At 48.0% G+C, this 16,947-nt stretch overlaps 1 protein-coding gene across 1 annotated transcript in view; it reads left to right on the top strand.

Moving 5' to 3' along the window:
- The first annotated feature begins 9,832 nt into the window (after positions 1-9,832).
- FADS2 (fatty acid desaturase 2) overlaps positions 9,833-16,947 on the top strand; it is a 37,631-nt gene continuing 30,516 nt past the window's right edge. The window contains exon 1 of the mRNA XM_015103138.4: positions 9,833-10,072. Within this exon, the coding sequence (XP_014958624.2) occupies positions 9,866-10,072 (207 nt within the window). The 5' untranslated portion in view covers positions 9,833-9,865. The remainder of the gene's footprint in view (positions 10,073-16,947) is intronic.

Genomic DNA, 16,947 nt, shown 5'->3' on the forward strand with positions numbered 1-16,947 from the left:
TCTTTTTCAAATTCTTTTTCCCCCAACCCCTTTTGTCTTCAGCTGAAGATGATGTTTAAGATGAGGATTTCTGCCATTTTGGGGAGTTACTTATTTTTCCAGGGGATCTTCCATGTATAAAAGAGGTGTTGCTGTTTTTTAGTTACTAAGTCATGTCCGACTCTTTGTGACCCCAGGGACTGTAGCCTGCCAGGTTCCCCTGTCCATGGGGTTTCCAGACAAAAATACTGGTGTAAGTCACCATTTCCTTCTTCAGGGGATCTTCCCAACCCAGGAACTGAATTCACATCTCCTGCATTGACAGGCTGATTCTTTACCAGTGAGCGGCCAGGGAAGCCCCACACAGGAGGTATACATGTTCTTAAGCTGTTTTTGGTTTGCTTTTCTCCTGTTAATCTGTCTTGCGTGCTTGCATGCTAAGTCACTTCAGTTGTGTGCGACTCTTTGCAACCCTATGAACTGTAGCCCGCCTGGCTCCTCTGTCCATGGATTCTCCAGGCAAGAATACTGGAATGGGTTGCCATGCCCTCCTCTAGGGGATCTTCCCAACCCAGGAATCAAATCCACTTATTTTATGTCTCCTGCATTGGCAGCTGAGTTCTTTACCACTAGCATCACCTGGGAAGCCCGTTAATCTGTCTTGGTGTGTGTTCATCACTCAGTCATGTCCAACTGTTTGCGACCCAATGAACTGTAGCCTGCCAGGTTCCTCTGTCCGTCGAATTCTCCAGGCAAGAATACTGGAGTGGGTTGCCATTTCCTTCTCCAGGGAATCTTCCTGACCCAGTGATTGAACCCAGGTCTCCTGTATTGGCAGGCAGGTTCTTTACTATCTGACCCACCAGGGTAATCTGTCCTACATCAGTTAAATTATTAGACTAGTCCAAGACCCTAGAAGGGTAAAAGAAAAAAATGCCTCCCCGGTAGTTTAATCTGTGTAATCGGCTGCTGCAGCTGAGAGAACCTGGGGCCTCAGGCAAAAGCTGGCAGAAATTAAGAATTCTTATCACATCAGTCTCCTGGATCTCTGCCTGCAGGATCTGATGGAAATAAGAGAGATGAGTCCTTTTCTTTGTGTTAATTTAGATTAGCAGGAGAAAATATCCGTGCAATTAGTTCCTTGGCACTCCTGGATTTTGCTAAGAATGTTATGAATTTTCTGTTGACCCCTTTCTTTCCAGGGAGGATTACTCTTTTGTCTCTGTCATCCACGTCCTGCGCGCTGGACTTTATGCCCAGTGAGAATGTCCTGTCCAGTCTCTTGCCAGCAGGGAGGTGCACGTCCCAGTGTGCATCTAATGGACACCATATAAGCTATGGATCCAATCAGCCAGTTAGTCAGATGCTCAGGTAATGACCTGGGCTTACAACTGGGCTCTCCGCAATCTCTGTTCATCCTTGCCAGCTCTTAAGCGACTTTGTCATAAGGTGTCCTTGTCCATAAGAGGCCTTTGTCTTGTCAACTTCTGTTACTTTGTTAGTGCTTAAAAAAAAAAAAAAATCCATGCCGGGAGCACCTGCCAGGTGTCAAAGATTATCAGTTCCATAACCGAAGGCACCTGGCTCGTTATTGGGAAACTGGAGATACATTTTCACAGCCATCAGTCTTACCGCCTGTATCAACAAAGGGTTTTACTTCTTAGGCTGTCTTTGAGAGTGAACTTTCTGGATCATGTGATGGCTGGATGTTTTTCACTCTCTTGGGGACGCCTCTTGCAGGAAAGAAAGGAAGGCTCGAGAAGATGGTCAGGTCCCAGGTCTCAGGCAAGTCCCTGGGATGGCTGCCAAGTGTGGGTTCTTGGCTTTGCACAAGAAACAATTCAAGAGCAAGTCATGGTAGAGTGAAAGAAGGTTCGCTGAGGGAGATACACTCTAGACAGAGTGAGGCCCATCTCAGAAGGCGAGACAGGCATCAGGGCACAGCGTTGTCACTCTTTATGAGGATGGGTAATTTCCTAAGCTAAAGGGTGGGAGGATTATTCCAACTCTTTGGGGGAAGTGTTGGGGATTTCCGAGAATTGGGCCACAGCCCTCTTTTTTTTTAGTTTGTATATTTAATCATTTCTTTTTTTTTTTTTTTTTAACTTTTCCTTTTGTATCGAGGTAAAGCTGATTAGGGCTTCCCAGGTGGCGCTAGTGGTAAAAACCCGCCTGCCAATGCAGGAGACATAAGAGGTGTGGGTTCTATCCCTAGGATGATCCCCTGGAGGAGGGCATGGTAACCCACTCCCATATTCTTGTCTGGAAAATCCCCATGGACAGAGGAGCATGGTGGGCTACAGTCCATGGGGTCACAAAGTCCGACGTGACTGAAGTGACTTAGCACACCTGGCTAGACAGAAAATGTGGGTTACATTTCATTTGTGGCTAGGTTCCGACCCAGTTGCTGCCAGCCCTAATTACAGCCTAGAACTACCATGACCAAAGTGGGAAATATTCTGATTAGATAAGACCATTTAGGAAGTACACTTACAAGCAAGGGCTTCTGAAATCAGTTAGAGGGATACCTATTTTAATTGGTATGTGGAAGCCTCCCAAAGGTTCCAAAATAGCCTCTTGAAAGATTTATTGTAAAAGGCTAATGAAAAATAAAGATACAAGAAGTATCCCAACAAAAGGTTAGGACTTCCCCGGTGGCACAGTGGATTGGAGTCCGCCGGGCAATGCAGGGGACATGGGTTTGATCCCAGGTCCAGGACGATTCCACATGCTGCAGAGAGACGGAGCCTGCGTGCTGCAGCTGCTGGAGCCCGTGCTCTGCAACGAGAGAAGCCGCTGCAGTGAGAAGCTCGCACTCTGCAATGAAGAGTAGCCCCTGCTAGCCGCAGCTAGAGAAAATCCACGTGCAGCAATGAAGACCCAGAACAACCAAAACTAAAACAACTAAATAAATTAAAACAAACAAACAAACGTAAGAAATTTAAACTAAAAGATAATTTACAGAAGGAAAAAAAAACCAAGCATGAGATTAACTTAACTCCTACTGCTCCTCTCTGTCCTCCTTTGAGTGCTTATCCTAGTAATCCTTTGCTTGAATTACCTTTCCACTCTGAAGAGACTATTAGACAATTATTTTTGAAAATAAAACCACTTGAGGTTGCAGACAGTCTTAGATACCTTTCACTTCTCGGTCAAAGGCCAAGCTAAGGGCCATAGTTAAAGAATGCCTTAAATGCAGGAAGGATTCTCAAAAGTTTTTGTGGATTACCTCCTGAGATTAACGGTTCGATAACAAACAGAAAGAAAATAAGGTGAGAGGCCACCAGTCTGGCTGAACTCATTACAGCTGATATTCAGATCCAGCAGGAATTTTTCCTAAACTAAATGGAGCCAGAGGAAAAGGAAAACACTCCAATGTATGCAGAATCAAGGAGATTCAAGGAAAAGAATTCTGACAAATACACATTTCTGATAACCTTAAGACCATAAAACTGAACTGGGTAAGAATTAACAGAACCCTAAGGAAAAACTGGATTCATAAAATTGCTAACAAAAGATCAAGAATTAATAATATGGAATTGAATAAACTGATAAGAACGACTATAATTTTTGTGACTTTGTTTTATTGCTTTAAGGTTCTTTAAGGTTTTGTCTTTTCACACTCAGTCATCCCAGGTGGTGCAGTGGTAAAGAATCTGCCTGCCTGGGGTGCAAAGATTTGGGCACGACTGAGCATGCATGCACACAAATTCACTCTCTCCACACTTAAGGAAACTTCTTTCTCTTAAGCTTACAGTAACTTAGGAAAATATATCTTGTGAACAAAGATGAAACATTTATGTCTTCTCTCTACAAGATCCCTCCAGAATTCAGAAACTCTTAGTTTCTAAGAATCTGTTCTCCTTATAACAGGACACAATGAGAAACATTGGTTATATTACCAAACCTTTGACTGGAATGCCATATTTGAGAGATGTGCAGAGACTCAGATTTGACCAGGCAGCTTTAAAGAACTCAGATTGACTTTATGGAGCCAATAAAGCCTCTTCACAGAGCTGGCCTGGCAGCTTACTTACAAGATTACCAGCAAGTTTATCGGATGAATAAGGCCTTCATCTGCCACTTCCTGGCAGGGGCAGGAATCTCATGGTATTTGGGGGAACCTCAAAAAATAGAGGACTCGCTCAAAGCTATAGGGATTTCAGGAGAGTCTGATGGTGTTGACCTAAAACAAAACAGTCAGTTATTTTACCAGCAAAATGGGTGTATATGGGAACAGCAAAGAACTGCAATTTGGTACATACAACCTATGGCAAATCACAAGCAAATGTGAAGAACAAAGCGGAGAACCGATAGGGACAGAGTAGGATAATCAAATAGTTAGCTCAGAAATCCCATTAGGCAATTATAGAGGGAACTTTAGGGGGCTTTGGGAGACCTCAGTAAGTTAATGATCACTCAAGAAAGCAGGTTTGCTCAACCATAAAACCATGAAACAGAGGCATGAGACATGCCTCAAAACAATAAAACAATAATGGCATGAGACCCACACTCTGCCCAGTGAGCTCAGTGAGTTAATGACCTCCAGGTCATGCTCTCTGCACACATAAAAAACAATAATTTCTAGAAAGGTGACACTTCAAAGTGAAAGCTCCTCATTGTACTGAGACCTGAAATTACTTTTCCAAAGTGCCACGACAGTCCCGGCTTGACCATGTAGGGATATGAAAACTCCACTGTCCAACGTGGAGGAGGAGCTGATGATGGAATCGTGACGTCTACTCAAGAATGAGGAATAAAGTGGTCTCCCTTCCTACACACACACACACACACACACACACACACACACACACACACACACACACACTTTTCCTTTGATTATAAAACTGTAGCCCACTAAGTTCTCGGGGCACAGCATCCTCTCTCCTACCTACTTGTAAGCACCACAAGTGTCCTAATCTGATAAATCACTTCTTAGCTATCACTTTGCCTCTTGCTGAATGCCACCTAGCAGTTTCAAAATCATTCTTTGATAGAAAAGAAAGGGAAGCTGGGAGGGGCTGATATAAACAGAGTCCATTGAAAGAAACAGGAAGTTTGAAATGTGGTGGCTTTTCATTGGCCGAGTTGGCAGTCTCTCGTTGGCTGGGCTGTTGCAGGGCAAGGAGACGTTCTTCCTTCCTCCTGCTGGGTGCCAAGTAGTAACCTTTTTCCACTGGAGATGCAAAGTGCAAGTCACTCAGTCGTGTCTGACTCGGCGACCCCATGGACTATACATACAGTCAAAGTGCTTTATATCGGGTTTGCAATTGACATTGAACGGTAGAGCATGAGAGCTCCCTCTTCTGACCTCCCAACTCCATCTTAAATGAGGTTTCTGTTAATTAATTTTCACAATGGCTGGTCCTTGGCTTGGCTTCTTCACCTCAAGGAGCTGTGAAAATTTCCCTCTGAAGATTCCTTATGTAAAGTTCCCTCAAACCAGGTTTTAGACAGCCTACATGATCAATCACTATTCTTGCTGCACTTATGTAGATAATCTGGCCAAGTCTGATGAGGCTATATTTCCTTTGCAAACAAACTGGCCTTAATTTGTCTATCTTTGGTAGAAATTAAGATGATTTTAAGATGGCTTAAAACCCAACATTCCAAAAACTAAGATCATGGCATCCAGTCCCCTCACTTCATGGAAGATGAATGAGGAAAAAGCAATAACAGTGACAGCTTTTATTTTGGGGGGCTACAAAATCACTGTGGATGGTGACTGCAACCATGAAATTAAAAGACAATTGCTCCTTGGAAAAAAAAGCAATGTCAAACCTACACATCATCTTAAAAAGGAGAGACATTACTTTGCCGACAAAGGTCCGTATAACTATGGTTTTTCCAGTAGTCTTGTATGGATGTGAGAGTAGGACCATAAAGAAGGCTGAGTGCCAAAGAATTGATGCTTTTGAACTGTGGTGCTAGAGAAGACTCTTGAGAGTCCCTTGGACAGCAGAGATCAAACGAGTCAATTCTAAAGGAAATCAACCTTGAATATTCATTGGAAAGACTGATGCTGAAGCTCCAATACTTTGGCCACCTGATGCGAGGGGCTGACTCATTGGAAAAGACCCTGATGCTGGGAAAGATTGAGAACAGAAGGGGGCAACAGAGGATGAGATGATTGGATGGCATCACAGACTCAATGGATATGGGTTTGAACAAACTCCAGGAGATGGTGAAGGACAAGGAAGCCTGGTGTGCTACAGTCTAAGGGGTTGCAAAGAGTCGGACACAGCTTAGTAACTGAACAGGGCGATTTTAAAGAGAAAAATTGTTTCAACAGCACACCTTTGTAGATATCAGACTCTAGTGCTGTTCATTGTCTTTGAGATTTTGTTACTTACTTGTGAACTGAACTGGATCCTGAATTCTACTAGTTTCCTTCAATATCTGGTTATGATGCTCCAAACTAAACTTTCCAATTTTCTCTCACCCTTCTGACTTGGAATCACTAAGAACAAAAGCTGCTCTTTTCCTTGAAACCCTACAGACTGAATGACTTGATATAAACTTCAGAGAAATGGCCACAATAGCTCATGTTTAGGCAATCTTCTTTGTGTTTGTTGTTGTCTGGGCCATTCAGAAAAATTCGATGGGCCATGATTATCATCAGACATTCAAACTGTGAATCAGGAGAATCTGATTGCCACCACTTGCCCTCCATCTGAAGATGCTTTCAGCCTGACATCTAGAACTGATGTCAGCTCTCACTGGCGGTTCTCAGGACTCAGACATTGGGTTATAACTTGCTCCAATCATTCACTTTGTTTCCTTAGAAATTCCTCTTATTAAGACTCACAAACTTGGAGAATGAATGTATGGTTGCTTGTACACGATGCTGGATTTAAACTGGATAACCAGCAAGAACCTCCTGCATAGTACATGGATTCTACTCAGTGTTATGTGGCAGCCTAGATGGGAGAGGATTTTGGGGAGAATGGATACATATATGTGTATGGCTGAGTCCCTCACTTGAAACCATCACAACATTGTTAATCATCTATACCCCAATACAAAATTAAAAGTTAAAAAAGAAAAAGAAATTCCTCTTATTAAATACCTGATTTCCTGCACAATATAGGGCTAACTTTGGGGACCCAGTTGCATCACTTACCTCCTGAAATGAGATATATAACTCTAACTGAACTGACCTATTCTCACCGTTGGAAACTGTTTCAACGTGGTACGGACCAATAGTTACTGGGCTGTGAGACACCTTGGAAAATTTTCAAAGGAATTTTCTGCTATACGGGAACAAAATTTGCCACCACAGAATTTAACTCTTTGGCATAGGGCTATTTCAGGCTGATTACTTTTAAGAAACTGCAGACCATGAGAAGCTCTGAAAACTGAGTAGAAGTTACCCTTTTGTAAGAGGCATTCACATGTACAGGGGAAATCTCCATCTGTTAAGGGTATCTCCTTCAGTGTATCTGGAAGAGAAAGATGACCTTATTTCTAGAAACACTTACCAGTGCAAGAGTTCAGTTCAGTTCAGTCGCTCAGTCGTGTCCGACTCTTTGCAGCTGCATGGACTGCAGCACACCAGGCCTGCCTGTCTATCAACAACTCCCGAAGTTTACTCAAACTCATGTCCAGTGCAGAAGATAAAGCCTCAAATCCACACAAAACCTAACCTTGTTTACTGTGCTTTTCCTGGTGACCTTCCATAGGTCTCCACCCCCAACATCTTTTGTTTGTTGTTTTAAATATTTATTTTTATTTATTTATTTGGCTGGCAGGGACTTAGCTGTGGCATGTGAACTCAGCTTTGGCACGTGGGATCCAGACCAGGGATGGAATCTAGCTTCCTTCATGGAAGAGCGGAGTCTTAGCCACTGGACCACCAGGGAAATCCTACATCTTCTGCTTTAAATATATATGTATTTACTTTTGGCTGCACTGGCTCTTTGGTTGTTACTCATGAGCTTTCTCTAGTTGCGGCAAGTGGGGGCCACTCCTCCTTCTAGTGTGCCAGCTTCTCACTGCAGCGCCTTCTCTTGTTGCAGAGCACCTGCCCTGGGCACAAGGGTTTCAGTACTTGCGGCGCACGGGCTTAGCCGCTCTGAGGCATGCAGGATCTTCCCCAACCAGGAATCGAACTAGCGTTCTCTGCATTGGCAGGTGGATTCTTAACCACTGGACCACCAGGGAAGTCCCACATCTTTTTTTTTTTTTTTTTTTTTTTACTGAAGATGGTATTCAGGGTGAAGAGTTTCCACCATGCAATTTTCAGGGAGTTACTCAGTTTTTCTGAGTATCTCACATGTATACAGGAGGTATGAAAAAGTGAAAGTGTTAGTCCTTCAGTCCTGTCTGACTCTTTGTGACCCATGGACTGTAGCCCACCAGACTCCTCAGTCCATGGAATTCTCTAGGCAATAATACTGGAGTGGGTTGCCATTCCTTTCTCCAGGGGATCTCGCCGGACCCAAGGATCAGAACTGGGTCTCCTGCATTGCAGGCAGATTCTTTATCATCTGAGCCTTCAGGCAAGCCCTACAGGAGGTATACATATTATTAAATGCTTGTTTTTCTCCTGATATTATCTTATATCATTTTAGTTATTAGACTAAGCAAAAACCTGGGAGGGTAGAGGAATTTAGCTTTCTAAGCCAGGCAATCCTTTCCCTAGGGCACTAATCCCAAGCAGCTTGGTCCACTGGCGCTGGGGGCCTGCACAGGACCATTCTTTTGATATCCCCATCTTTATCTCCCGGAGTCTGTATAACAGCACTGAACAGTTCATCGTATGAGGTCCTGTATTGTTTCCATAGTATTTCTTCCCAATTGCGAGATTTCTGAGTTCAGGGCCAGAACCAAGTCCTCGCGTCCCCACTCTCCCCACCGCGGCGTCCCCACTCTCCCCACCGCGGCGTCCCCCTCCGTCCTCTCCCCACCATGGCGCCGAACACAAGGAAGCACATCAGAGGTTCCACAATTCTTTTCTAAGATCCACTGATTACAGGCTTTGGAGCCCTGAGGAGCCGCAGGCTGGGGTTCCCCCAGGGAGGCTGCAGGAGGGCGCCAGTGTGGACAGCGAGCACAATGTGGAGATACTGGCGTCCCGATTCCGGCGGGTAGGGGAAGGCGTCACCTAACCAGGCTGGTCCCAGTGGAAATAGCCAGCCCGGCGGCTTGGCCGCGCCTGCGCGCCCGCCAGCCCGGCCTCGGGCCGGTCCCCACCGCAAAGCGCGCGGAGCCGCGCAGCCCTCTTTGGGCGGGCATCAGGTGCACACCCGGGAGCGCGGGTCGCCGGCGTGCGCGTAAGCGTCCGGAACCCCAGCCGCCGCCCCCTCTTGCCCGCCAGGCTCCCCTGGGATCTCCTCGGGCGCCCCGGGCTGGAGTGGGGAGAGGGAGGAGTTCGGACACGTAACCGGCCTCCCGGCCCCTCTGAACTCCGCGTGGCCGGGCAGGCGGGGGAGCTGGGAACCGCTGCCCCAGCCCGCTGGCCTTCGAAAGATCCTCCTGGGCCAATGGCAGGAGGGGCGACGCGCCCGGATTGGTGCAGGCGCTCTGCTGATCACTGTGGAAACCCAGGCGGAGGGGAACGCGGGAGGATGCGGAGCCCCGGGCGGGGGGAGCCGGAGGGGCGGGCAGAGGAGGCTTCGAGGCCCTGAGCAACCCAGGAGTTTTCTCTGGAGGCAAAAGTCCACTGCGAGCTGGGGGAGGGGGGCGGGGGGGGGGGGGGGAGGGCCGGAGGGAGGGGACCGCTTGGGGGCACTTGGAAGCGGAGAGGAAAGGCAGGGATACTCGAGAGCCAAGGCGAGGAGGCTGGGGGAGGGGACGTCGTGGGAGGAGGAGGAGAAGAAGACAAAAGCCGAAAGCGAGAAGGGCCCGGACCGCAGTGCACTGGGCCACCCGGTCAGCAGGCAGCATGGGGAAGGGGGGGAACCAGGGCAAGGGGGCCACCGAGCTTGAGGCGCCGATGCCTACCTTCCGCTGGGAGGAGATTCAGAAGCACAACCTGCGCACCGACAAGTGGCTGGTCATCGATCGCAAGGTCTACAACATCACCAAATGGTCCAGCCGGCACCCCGGGGGCCAGCGGGTCATCGGGCACTACGCCGGGGAAGATGCTACGGTAAGGGCCTGGGGCCTCTCCCGCCACCCTTCTCCGCTGCAGGAGGGAGGCAGGAGCCGTGGTCCCAGGGCGTCAGACAAGACCTCCAGCGCCGAATGGAGCTTGGCGGGGGGGGGCCGTCCCGGAGGGAAGGAAAAGTGTCTACGGCGCTCACCTCCCGCTCCGAATCCTGGTCCCGGGGCACAGCTGGGTCAGCGTGCCGGGGGGTCGGATTTTGGAGCCCGGAGGCAGATCCGAGCGGTGGAGATCCGTGCAGGATCTATCGCGCGCGCTTGGACCCTTGCGTCCGTTCCTTCCTCCGAGTTCATCCGGAGCCCGAGACTCCCCCAAAGCGGGGCGCCGGGACCCTGGGACTTTGGCGCCCCCAGCGTGGAAGATGGCCGCCCCTGGGCCCCGCGGAGAGGAACGGGAGAGGAGCCAGGTGTAGGACTCGGCGCGCGTCCCCCACTCTCCGGCCAGACGAGGGGGCGGGGAAGGAAAGGTCGTCCTCGGCCAGGGCTCGCTCCTGCTGGAATTCCAGTCTCAGACTGTCCGCAATGGCTGCCTCGGAGACCCCGCCTGGTAGCTGCTGTTCCCACGCTTTCAGAAACTACCGAGACCCCCTCCTCCCCGCACCCACCCCCGCCGCAGAGGGCGTTCTTGAAGGGGAGGGAGGAGGCGGTGCTGATGGAAACTGGTAGAAAGAAAAAGGGCTGGAGTTTGCAAAGCCCAGGTGGAGAGGAGCCTTGGGACAGGAGCAGCACTAGGCTGGCTTGGGCAACAGGTCCGGCTGCACCCGAGGTTACTCTGGGACTTCAGCTCAATGATCCTCTGTTCCTAAATCCTGCCAAGAATGCCCTTCCTTCATCCTGCCCTGGGAGAGGTAGGGGCGCCCTAGGATCTTCCCGGAGTCAGGGCTGCCCATCTCAGTGTCAACTTTAGGCACCAAACCTGCAACTCTGTGACTGCACAGCACCCCCATCACGCTCCCTCCTCCCCCACCTCTCCCTGAACTCTGAGAGAGGCAGGGAGGAAAGAAAGGGACCACTCTTGGTGGCAGTGAGCCGGAAGCAGAGAAGTCTGACAGCGCGGAGAACTTGGGAGAGGTGACTAGGGAGGGGTCAACTTGACATAGTTCATCCCACCTGGAGGTCTGGCATGCTGACCTGTTTGGGCTTTTGCTGTTCAAGCTCTATGGGCCAGTCAGTGAGTGGAGTTCTACGTCTCCCTACCTCTTCTATCTCTTTGGAACAGGGGGAGGCAAAGGATGGGGGCAGGTCAGACAACTGTAATCTAAGCTGTTACTTGGCTCCTTGCTTTGACCAGCAGAGGGTCAGTGATAGCTTTTGCCCCCATGCCATTTTACCTGCTTGTGAACTTGGCTTAAGCCCTTGGGGCTGTGAAAGTGATGGTGACTTAAGTGGGCATAAAATTTTTAAGCACCATCAATTTATTATTTCATTGGGACCTTTATACAACCCTGTGAGGAGGTGGCGTAAGAGGAGTTCCCAAGTAAAGACTTGTCTCTTGGTTGGAGTCTTGCCATGACTTCATTAATAAGTTCTGAAGGTTCCTGCCCATGGTTGAGCCTTCATTGAAAAGTTTCCTAGAAGGAAAAGTCAAAAGCCTGTGGATTGGTCTGATAGATTGGTCTGTTTGTTCCGTTGTTGTTCTTTAGTTGCTCAGTTGTGTCCAACTCTTCTGCAACCCCATGGACTGTAGCCCGCCAGGCTCCTCTGTCCATGAAATTCTCCAGGCAAAAATACTGGAGTGGGTTGCCATGTCCTTCACCAGGGGATCTTCCCCACCCAGGGATCGAACCCGGGTCTCCCGCATCACAGGCAGATTCTTTACTGTCTGAGCCACCAGGGAGAGGGAAGCCCATTTATTCCGTAGTGTTAAATAAATATATTTTCTTAGGTGGCAAGGCATTTCATAAACTGCAAGCATTAGATAAATGCAATGGAGTATTATTTGCTGCAACATACTAAGTCTAAGCTTGTACTGCTCACTGTATGACAGGCAAGTAGTCAAGAGACAGTTGTTACTGCAAGGAATAAGGACTTTATACCTAAGGCCACCAAACTGAGAAGACAGTGGACTCCTGCCCCAAAGACCCATCTTGCCTGAGTTAGAATTCAGGATCCTTTTATACTGAAAGGGGAAGGAGTAAAGTCGAACACTTCTGGTTTCCATTAGCCTCGTGAGGGAATGTGTTAGTGTCTTCCTCCCTACAGTCATTCACAGGTTTGGTCAGGAGGTTTTCTGGGAGCTACACAAAGGTATTAATATTTTAGCTCAATGTTCATTACCTGGGAAGCAGGGTTCCCAGAAATGAGCCATTATGTATAATTTAAGTTAATAGGCAAACATCCCTTTAGTGATTAACTTGTAATAGACTACAGACAAGGTTCTTCCATATTACGTTATCAGAGAAGTGAGTGTCGGAGTGAGGATTATGTAACAGCTGGAATGTAAAGTAAACAAAGAGGAATTCGGAGGAAACTTTTAAAAATCTATGCCAGGTCCATTTGGTGTAGCAAGAGAGAGAAAGAATCTCTATGCCCAGAGCTTACTGCCTTGTGAGATAAAACTTTTGGGGCATGAAATGCATTAATCTTGTTGAATAATGGTGGAGTGAGCAACTGGATTTCCTCTCTCCCTCTCTCCCCATCTCTCTCTCTTTCGCTTGGGCCATCTCTCTCTCTCTCTCCCTCCGCATCTCTCTCTCTCTCTTTCGCTTGGGACCACAATTGAAAAAGACCACACAGGAAGTCTGGTGTCTCTGGAGAGGGGACTCCAGGGACACAGGAACAGGCTGGGAATGGAGAGACTACTTTCTGGTTGTTGAACAAGTGGCTTTGCCCTTGGGCGTGGACTTCCTCAGAGTGGGGGCAGTGAGAGTATTTACAGTCCTGTAAAGTTTGGGAAGGGCTGATGGGTAGATAAAGGTCAGCCTCCTGGGAGCACTCGAGTGCACCGTTCTGAGCCAGTCTAGATGCAGTAGAAACCTCACTGGAGGCTGGCAGTCAAGCAAGCCAGATAATCTGGGGCCTCAACAGGGGATTTTCCTGTTACCGAAGAGCAAGAACAAGCAGTTGTCATTTGGTCCTTCTGCTTTCAAGCATAAAAAATGAAACTAAATTTTTACAGCTCACAAGGCACAATTGTACAGATCAGGCCTGTAGTGAGTAGCTCTCATTGATCTTGGGTTTAAAAACCTTGCTCTCTTGGCAGCGTGCCTGCTAAGTCGCTTCAGTTGTGTCTGACTCTTTGTGACCCTATGGAGCTCGCCAGACTCCTCTGTCCATGGGATCCTCCAGGCAAGGATACTGGAGTGGGTTGCCATGCCCTTCTCTAGGAGATCTTTCCAACCTGGGGATCAAACCCACATCTCTTAACGTCTCTTGCACTGGGAGGCAAGTTCTTTACCACTAGCACCACCTGGGAAGCCCCTCTTGGCAAAGTGAAGTCACTCAGTCGTGTCCAACTCTTTGCGACCCCGTGGACTGCAGCCTACCAGGCTGCTACGCCCATGGGATTTTCCAGGCAAGAGTACTGCAGTGGGCTGCCATTTCCTTTTCCAGGGGATCTTCCCAGCCCAGGGATCGAACCTGGGTCTCCCTCATTGCAGACAGACGCTTTACCATCTGAGCCACCAGGGAAGCCCCTCTTGGCAACACTCAGACCACTATCAGGATTTACCATCAGGGAGACCTCCTAGCCCATCTTCCCTTCCTGCCTCCTCTACTTCCTTCCCGTTTTCACCTTGGGTTTCTTCCCCTCTAGTCCTCTGGCTCTTCTCCGGTCTTTGCCTTGCTGTGGGCAAAGGGAGCCCTTGCCTGTGTCCCAGGGTCCTCTTTCAGAAGCAGAGTCCCACCGCTACAGAACTTTTTTTTTTCTATTTTTCAGTTGAAGTATAGTTAATTTACAGTGTTGTGTCAGTTTCAAATGTACCGCAAAGTGATTCAGTTATATGCATACCTACAGATTTCAGACTCTTTTTCAGATTCTATTACAAGATATCGCATATGGCTCCCTGTGGTATACAGTAATGTCCTCGTTGTTTATCTGTTTTATATATAATAGTGAGTATGTGTTAATCCCAAACTCTCAATTCATCTCAAACCTCCTTCCCACCCTCCATCCAGAACTTTTCATGTTTAACAAAGACTCATCATACATTTTCAGGCTTCCCTGATGGCTCAGCAGGTAAAGAATCTGCCTGCAATGCAGGAGGTGTGAGTTCAGTCCCCAGGTCAGGAAGATCCCCTGGAGGAGGAAATGCAACCCACTCCAGTATTCTTGCCTGGAAAATCCCACGGACAGAGGAACCTGGTGGGCTGCAGTCCATGGGGTGAAGAATCTAAGCATGCTATTACAGTTACTCATCACACATTTTCCCCAGCATCTCTGTAGCCCCAAGTTGGTCCTGGGCACAAAGGTGAATATCGAAAAGGTAGTGAATGCACCTGCTGGATTTGCTTCTCTCCTTTCAAACTGAGACTTGAATCTGGAACTTTTCCCTCTAGACCCCAGCTGCCCCACCTCTCTGCATTGTCACAGGGACTTTTCCTGCCCTGTCTGCATCCGTCGCCTCTGGGAACCCAGGGAAGGTGAGCAGAGGTCAAGATTCATTCCTCTTTTCACTTCTCCTAGGCTGTTCTTGGGAAAAGGCGACAGGTTGAAAATGGAATGAATCTCTGGCCTCCTCGAGTCAGGAGGCTGCAGGTTTGAAAGGCAGAGGACCTGGGTTTGAGTCCTGGCTTTAGGAATCCTAGGCAAGGCACTTAACCCTGAACTTCACTTTCCAGGTCTATGAAATGGGAAGGTTATTTATTATCAGGCTCACAGTGGCTGTGGGTGGGTCATTCTTTAAATTTCAGAACACTCTACTGGTGTGCAGGGTCATTAGTGTGGGACCCTTAGCCTCTTGCACACGGGTATACAGGTTCCCAGCATGCATAATAGTTCAGTTCAGTCACTCAGTTGTGTCCAACTCTTTGCAACCCCATGGACTGCAGCACATCAGGCTTCCCTCTCCATCACCAACTCCCAGAGCTTGCTCAAACTCACGTCCAGCGAGTTGGTGATACCATCCAACTGAAACCGTTTACCTCAGATTGGGACTCGAACCCACATGGCTGGGACTCAGACCCTGCCAAAACCCAGTTTGGGACTTGAAACAGCCAAAACCCATGGTACCTGGTTTCAGGACATAATGAAGCTCAGGTTCTTGATGTCTCATCACAGAAAGAATTCAGTGAGAGAGAAAGTGATAGGTAAGAAGTGGATTTACTCAGATATAGAGAGAAGCACGCTCCACAGACAGAGTGTGGGCCATCACAGAGGGCGAATGCGGCCTCAAAATTTGATGTGGTTAGTTGTTATAGGCTGGGTAATTTCATATGCTAATGAGTGGGAGGATTATTCCAGCTATTTTGGGGGAAGGGGTGTAGATTTCCAGGATTTGGGCCACCGCCCACTCCTTGGTCTTAACAGTGCTGTGGAACAGTCATGGCACCTCTGGGTATGTCATTTCACTGTTGACTGAGGATTAAGACCTAGTCTTCTCTGCCACTTTGGTCCCATTTGATTCTAATTGGTTTATGTTGTGTCCTTGGGCTGTGTCATTCTTTTAAAAGTTGTGCCCTGCCCCTTTCCCTCCTGTTACACAACCATCTCATCCTCTATCATCCCCTTCTCCTCCTCCCTTGAATCTTTCTCAGCAATAGGATCTTTTCCAATGAGTCAGTTCTTTGCATCAGGTGGCCAAAGTATTGGAGTTTTAGCTTCAGCATCCGTCCTTCCAATGAATATTCAGAACTGATTTCCTTTAGGATTGACTGGTGTGATCTCCTTGCTGTCCAAGGGGCTCTCAAGAGTCTTCTCCAACACCACAGTTGAAAAGCATCAATTCTTTGGCTCTCAGTTTTCCTTATGGTCCAACTCTCACATCCATACACGATCACTGGAAAAACCATAGCTTTGACTATACGGACCTTTGTCAGTAAAGTAATGTATCTACTTTTTAATATGCTGTCTAGGTTTGTCATGGGCTTCCCTCGTGGCTCAGTTGGTAAAAAGAATCCACCTGCAATGTGGGAGTTCAGTTCAGTTCAATCGCTCAGTCGTGTCTGACTCCTTGTGACCCCATGAATCCCAGCACACCAGGCCTCCCTGTCTATCACCAACTCCCAAAGTTCACTCAAACTCATGTCCATCAAGTTGGTGATGCCATCCAGCCATCTCACCCTCTGTCGTCCCCTTCTCCTCCTGCCCCCAATCCCTCCCTGCATCAGAGTCTTTTCCAATGAATCAACTCTTTGCATGAGGTGGCCAAAGTACTGGAGTTTCAGCTTTAGCATCATTCCTTCCAAAGAAATCCCAGGGCTGATCTCCTTTAGGGTGGACTGGTTGGATCTCCTTGCAGTCCAAGGGACTCTCAAGAGCCTTCTCCAACACCACAGTTCAAAAGCATCAATTCTTCGGCGCTCAGCTTTCTTCACAGTCCAACTCTCACATCCATACATGACTACTGGAAAAACCATAGCCTTGACTAGACTCGGACCTTTGTTGGCAAAGTAATGTCTCTGCTTTTGAATATGCTATCTAGGTTGGTCATAACTTTTCTTCCAAGGAGTAAGTGTCTTTTAATTTCATGGCTGCAATCACCATCTGCAGTGATTTTGGAGCCCCCCCAAATAAAGTCTGACGCTGTTTCCACTGTTTCCCCATCTATTTCCCATGAAGTGATGGGACCAGATGCAATGCAGGAGACCTGGGTTTGATCCCTAGGTTGGGAAGATCCCCTGGAGAAGGGAGAGGCTACCCACTCCAGTATTGTGGCCTAGAGAATTCCATGGACTGTATAGTCCACAGGATCGCAAAGAGTC

Source organism: Ovis aries, chromosome 21 (genome assembly GCF_016772045.2).
Source record: "Ovis aries strain OAR_USU_Benz2616 breed Rambouillet chromosome 21, ARS-UI_Ramb_v3.0, whole genome shotgun sequence".
NCBI lineage: Eukaryota > Metazoa > Chordata > Mammalia > Artiodactyla > Bovidae > Ovis > Ovis aries.